The sequence below is a fragment of the Sinocyclocheilus anshuiensis genome, unplaced genomic scaffold, assembly GCF_001515605.1.
Source record: "Sinocyclocheilus anshuiensis isolate Anshui unplaced genomic scaffold, SAMN03320099.WGS_v1.1 scaffold931, whole genome shotgun sequence".
Classification (NCBI taxonomy): Eukaryota; Metazoa; Chordata; class Actinopteri; order Cypriniformes; family Cyprinidae; genus Sinocyclocheilus; species Sinocyclocheilus anshuiensis.
In genome coordinates this window covers 19,323-25,706 of record NW_015544187.1, presented here as the reverse complement: position 1 = coordinate 25,706, position 6,384 = coordinate 19,323, and the positions used below count along the sequence as shown (strand labels likewise).

Sequence of the window (6,384 nt, the reverse complement as noted above, 5' to 3'; positions counted from 1 at the left end):
AGTATGGTAGCGGCATAACATTTTCGTCACACGCTTGAGGTATTCGGCCAATCAAAACGCACTAGATAGCTGGCCAATCAGAGCACACCTCGCTTTCAGAACGATGAGCTTTGTAAAAATTGACACGTTTCAGAAAGGCGGGGCATAGAGGAGAAACAATAATGTACAGTATGTGGAAAATAATGTTTTTTTAACCTTAAACACAAAATAATGTTATTTTTTAGCAACATCATATGACCCCTTTAAGTTGATTTTTTCATGAGTAATTAAATTTAAACTTTGCACCACTTTGATTTACATATTGAAATCAGCACTTAATTTGAAGTTTTCCACTGAAGTTTAATATTTAATATTGTATTACCATTTCTTTCTTTCTTTCTATAAAAACATATTTATATAACAAAAACAACAATAATTGTATGTTATTATTAGATTATTATGAAGAAAACGAAAGAAAGAAAGAAAGAAAGAAAGAAAAAAGAAAAAGAATGAATGAAAAAGGTTAGAAAGATTAAACTTAAATGAATAACTAAAATTGAATTGCTGCTCTAAATGGTGCAAAGTTTACATTAAATAATAATAATATAATAATATTACTCTCTACATAATATATAATATTTGAGTCTCAGAAAAAAGAAAGTGATGGAGAAAGCAGAAAGGGAGGGAGGAGAGCAGAGGATATATGAACTGCACTCTTTTCCTCTGCTCTCCTCCCTCCCTTTCTGCTTTCTCCATCACTTTCTTTTTTCTAAAACTTAATAACTGTGTCACATAGGGGACATAAGAGAAAGAGAGAGATAGCAAAAGGACAAACAAAATCCATTATTTTTCTCTTAATCTTCACACAAACAGTCGCTGCTCTCCAGGGCTGTGGCTGAAACTTTTCTCACTTATCCTTCTCTTATTTGTTTATGATCTCTCCATCACACAGCATTAGTCCACAACAAAGAAAACAAAACACAAGCCATGGTCTCCGAGTTCATTTTAATCTGTCACATTCAGTTCCGCTAAAACACAGCAGGTCAGTCCTGAGCCTATTCAAACACACTGGCATTGTAAGGGACCATCCATACAGGATTTTATAGAAAATAGTGCAACAATGAAACACACACATTGTAAAGGTCAATCAAATCCATCAAATTTTCATTAAAAAATATATATTAAAAATGAATCACGAATTGTCCCGGTCACAGATGGCCATTTAGCACTTTTCATACAAAACAATTACAAACAAAATTACACTATAGCATGTTTATTACGCAACTGAGTTGTGAGTTTGTAAGCTGCAGTCTACCATATTTTCATTGAAACATTTAAAATCCAGCAAGATGGATCAAAATGGTCAAAGACTTTCTAGTATGTTATTAAAGAAAAAAAATGACTAAACGGACAGATGCATAAAGCATCCTATGTGAACGGCCCCTATAACATGCTCCGACTAAGACATGCACATGCATGCAATATGTTTGCTCTTCACAAACATGCAAACACAGTAGGAAGATCATGCACTGAAAAATTGGAAACATGGAGAGAGATGAAGCAGAAGACAAACAAAGATGAAGAGATGTCACACCTTCCACACCAAGAAACCAAATGCACATGACTCCTCAGCAGAGACGAATGAGGTGTGGAAGCTGACCTGATGACACTGATGATATGACAAAGGTGATGATGGTCGTGGTGATGAAGAGGGGAGAAAACTCTCTCCTACCTGTAAAAACTGGCAGGTTCGTCTCTGCTGGCAGGTCGGTGGTTTGACTAGAGCTTTATCAATATTGACAGTGGCCTTCTGGTACACCTCTCGGGCCCTGCTCACCGTTAGCGTGCTTGACCAGGAGCTCTTCTTGACGAGTGACCCAGCCTGGTCCACTGACTTCGGGCCACCAAAAGTTAGAGCGCCTCCTGTGGTGTTGGAGCAAGTGGAGCAACTTCCAACATCATTGTTGCTGCGTGAGGTCTTCAGGGACGAGTGTCCCCCACCTAGTGTGTTGTAGCTCTGTCCCAGGAAGTAGTGGGACTGGGATTTGTCCGGATGCCGGCCCATGGTCATGACTCCAGAGGGTTGATGCTGGTGGTAGAGGCAGATCTCTCGGTCCAGAGTGTCGTCCGAGCTCCAGTAACCTGACCCGGGTGTTCGTGAGCGAGGTTTGGGCTCGGAGCGACTGCGTTCCTTGTTCTTCCCTCGCTTGTTGCTAGACTGCTTGTGTAGGGTGCTTACAGTTGTGGTGGAAACATTTGGGTGGGATGCAGCCGTAGCCATTGCATCGGCTGGGATGGTGGGGTCATTTCCATTGAGACTGCGTTGGCTGGGACCTTCCAGGGAATGGGACTTGGTGAACAGTTTTTGGACGGAGTGCACGAGGTGGCGTATACGCCCAGGACTGTCGCTACGCTGGTGTTCCAGCGCCGCTGTCCGTTTGTATTGCAAAGTGTGATATCCGTCCTTCCTCACTGGTTGCTGCTGGTCAAACTTCTCCAGCAGGGATGATGGGATGGCAGCCGAGCTGCCTGGGCCGCACCCACTCCCAGTTCCTCTGGCTATGCCGCCCGGTCCCACATAGGGCACTATGGCACATTCGTCCTTAAACTCGTGATGCGAGCCGTGATGACGGCGGGGAAATGTGCTGCTGGCCAGATCGGACTGGTACCCATAGAAGCTGTGGTCGGTCGGGTGGGCCTGGTTAAGGACATAAGGTCGTCGGTCGTGGCGGAGGGTCAAAGATTCGTAGGATGGGTCACACTGTGTGAGTGTATGGTGGTGGCTGCGACTGGAGGACAAGCCTTTCATCGTCATCCTGATACACTGACCCTCTCACAGCCTCATCCACACACACCGAGTCTACTGCAGAAAGACAGATGGACAGAGAGACAAGAGGGCCAGAAAGCAACATAGAGGACAAATAAATTAGGTGAAAGAACAAAAAAACAAGAGGATCACAAGGATATAGAAGCAAACAAAGAGAGAGAGAGAAAGAAAGAAACAATATGCGTTAAAGATTGTCACATTTAGTCCATATTTTAAACCTCACAGTGTCCACTATAATGGACTGATCTTTAAAAAAACATTTTAACCAATCAGGGTGTGATGTTACATTCAGACTACCATGGGTCTGACTCATACTAGGGATGTACTAGACTATAATACTTTCAAAATTGACTAGTTAGATGGTTGCCTAAAAGAATAGTGGACCAATCTGTCTCAACTGGACATCTTGTATAAGTAGACTGGTGTTGCAGTCACCTGACCCCAAGCGCTTACATAAGACGTCTTGTTTTCAAAAACAGCTAGACGGAGCACACTGGACCGAAACAGAACACTGGAGTCTCAAGACACATTTTAAAAATTGGACTATTGTTAACTTGACATGCTGTCTTAATGCAACACTTGGTGCAACGCTAAAAAAACAATGTGAGATTTGATAGAATGGCCAAATACATCTGTCTGAATTTGTATGGCTTTAGTGGCAGTGCTTTTAAATTTAAAGACCAAGCACAGCAAACTGTTGGCATGTTAATTACAGCATATAGGCACTAAAAATATATTTTGAAAAAAAAAAGAAAAAAAAACCCTTTTTGAAAATTTAGCCTTGACACCACAGGAATAAAATACTTTTTAAAATATATTAAAATTGAAAAAAGTTTTTACATTTTAAATTGTGATAATATTTAACAATATTAATGATTTTACTCTATTTACTTTTGATTGAATAATGACTGCCTTGGTAAGCAGTTGCCCTTTGAACGGGACCATACATGGCTGTCCTCAAATGAAAACAAAACTTTGTCAATGCTCATTCAAAATTTCTTTCAAGAGACTTCCAGTCACTCTGTTGATGCAAATTTCCATGAGTGTGAATGCCCCTTTAAGAGAACAGAACAGTACATGCAATAGTGATGTTAGCACACCAACATTAGCATGTGAAAAACCTCTCCAGGCATGGCTCGCCAAATCTGAAGAAAGACAGAGATGAGAGAAGCAAAAGATAAAGCCAAAGACAGATTATTACTGAAAGAAATGAACTGAAGCAGTTTGCGGGTTATTCAGCTATATCCTGTTTACGGTGTCAAAATGAGAAATCAGCCATTCATGCTTGAAGTCATTTGTAAGACTGTGAATTCATTAAGAGCATTTACCAAAAGATCAATGACTGTACTGAGATCAATGCCATCCAATGAGCATTCAGCATACACTATTGTAACTACACCTTGTGACCAAAATATATTTTATTGTAAACAGTGAAGCTCAATTAAATATATTTTTGAAATAGAAAACATATTTAGTTTCATCCCAAATGTATTTCAAAATGTATTTCAGGGGCAAGAAAATACATTTCCAGTCTTAGCCTACATTTAGGCTAAATGCAAATATGGATGGAATAGCCATGGAATAGAGATCAAAACTACATTAATAATGATTTAATAATGCTTATTTTATAAAATTGTTTATGTTACTTTATTATTTATATTATTATACTATTTTATAAGCTTATTTTATCATTTAGTTTTAGTATTTGTTCCTGCATGTTATAGACAACAAATACTTTTTTTTTTTTTCAAATGTGACATGTGAATATTTTCTTGGCTTGAAATATATAGCACAAAATGTAATTTACATTTTTTTTAATAATTTTTTTGTACATTTATTTTCAAAAATATACCAAAACAAAATGACCAAAAAAAAATACATTGGAAGAAAATGTATTTACACAAATATATTTTGAAGCATATTTTATCAAATATACTTTGCCCTTTTTTTTATTTTGAAATATATTTAAAAATATATTTCAAATATTTTTTTCTCCATATGGATACAGTCTTATCCATATGGATTGTTTAGCTTCAGCCACGTTTGTAGCATTAGCTTTCATACATTAATATTTTGAAATCACACCATGATGTGTAGTTGGCTCTGAAAAATAATCACTTGATTATCTAAATATAAACTCCTTTTGAAATGTTTGGGATCAGTAAGGTATTTATTTATTTATTTATTATTTTAAGAAATTAATACTTTCAATCAGTAAAGATACATTAAACTGATTAAAAGTCACAGTAAAGACATTTATAATGCTATAAAATATTTCTATTTCCAATGTTGTTCTTTTGAACACTCTATTCCTCAAAGAATTATGCAAAAATTATTGGCATTACTATACTTGTTGGGACATTTGGTCCCCATAATGTAGGGAATAGCAGGTACACGCACACACACACACACACTGAAATTATATGCATTAAAAGTAAAGACATTGACCTAAATATTAAAGCTAAACATATAAAGACTATTAAACCTGTTATCTTCTAATGAATCTCATTATACACACTCTCGCTTCACCTCCTTAAGCTGTGTGGTGACTCCTGCCTGACACGTCTATGTGTGTGTGAAATTATAGCTGGCGCAGAGTAAATCTCTTGCCTTATTATTACATTCCATCTCTGTCTCTGTAAGAACACTGAAGATGTGGAAACAAAATAATTAATCGTTTCATACTCCTTCTATCCCTTTCTTTGGTCACAGATGAAGTCAACCTACTATTCTACCAAGCGAGGTTATTATAGTTTTGAATTTTTAAATTAGTTTTATTTTAATATCGCTTTCAAATTTGCTATAAAATTCAGTTTAGTTTTTATTAGTTTCATTCATATTTTTGTTAGTTTTAGTTTAGTTTTTATTTTGTAAACGCATTTTTATTTAGTTTTTATATAGTTTAGTTTCAGTTTTAATTAAAGGGGTCACATGATGCGATTTCAATTTTTCCTTTCTCTTTGGAGTGTTACAAGCTCTTGGTGCATAAAGAATATCTGTAAAGTTGCAAAGACTAAAGTCTCAAATCCAAAGAGATATTCTTTATAAAAGTTAAGAGTTAACCACGCCTACCTAAAACGGCTCATTCTAACACGCCCCCACATGTCTACCTCACTATGTGGGAAGATTTGCATAACGCTGCCCAAATGTACAAGCAAAGAAAGAAGGCGTAACTTTTATTCTCACTATACTTTGTTGCCAGAGCCGCTATGTCGTGAAGACGCCGTGTGCTTCGTTGTGAAAGCGAAACTACTTTGTGTGTGTTGAGATATTTAGTATGAAAATAAATGTAGCCTGATTTGGTTATATGTCTTTTCTTATTTAACCATAATCATGATATTGCAACTGTGGTGTCTTGCTCACTTTTCCGTGAACAGCCGTGCATCAATCAAAACTGGGACTAATGAAATTCAATAATAACGGCAGTCACATTTAACAGTAAAGGCTTATACTGTATTTGAATGTTCTTTTCATATATGAAGAATTATAAGCAGGGCCGTTTCTAGGCATAGGCGAGCTAGGCGGTCGCCTAGGGCGCCACCAGCTGAAGGGGCGCCAATGAGCGCACGTACTGGCAC

The 6,384-nt window shown here is 37.3% G+C and overlaps 1 protein-coding gene across 6 annotated transcripts in view; it reads right to left on the bottom strand.

The window, feature by feature from the left end:
- Window positions 1-6,384, bottom strand: part of LOC107696491 (disks large-associated protein 1-like) — an 85,351-nt gene that overhangs the window by 60,604 nt on the left and 18,363 nt on the right. For 5 of the 6 annotated variants that reach the window (XM_016496837.1, XM_016496839.1, XM_016496842.1 and 2 more), the window contains exon 2: window positions 1,712-2,842. In XM_016496837.1, coding sequence (XP_016352323.1) covers window positions 1,712-2,794 — 1,083 coding nt within the window. In that variant the 5' untranslated portion in view covers window positions 2,795-2,842. The remainder of the gene's footprint in view (window positions 1-1,711; window positions 2,843-6,384) is intronic. The other variant, XM_016496840.1, reaches the window with a different exon arrangement.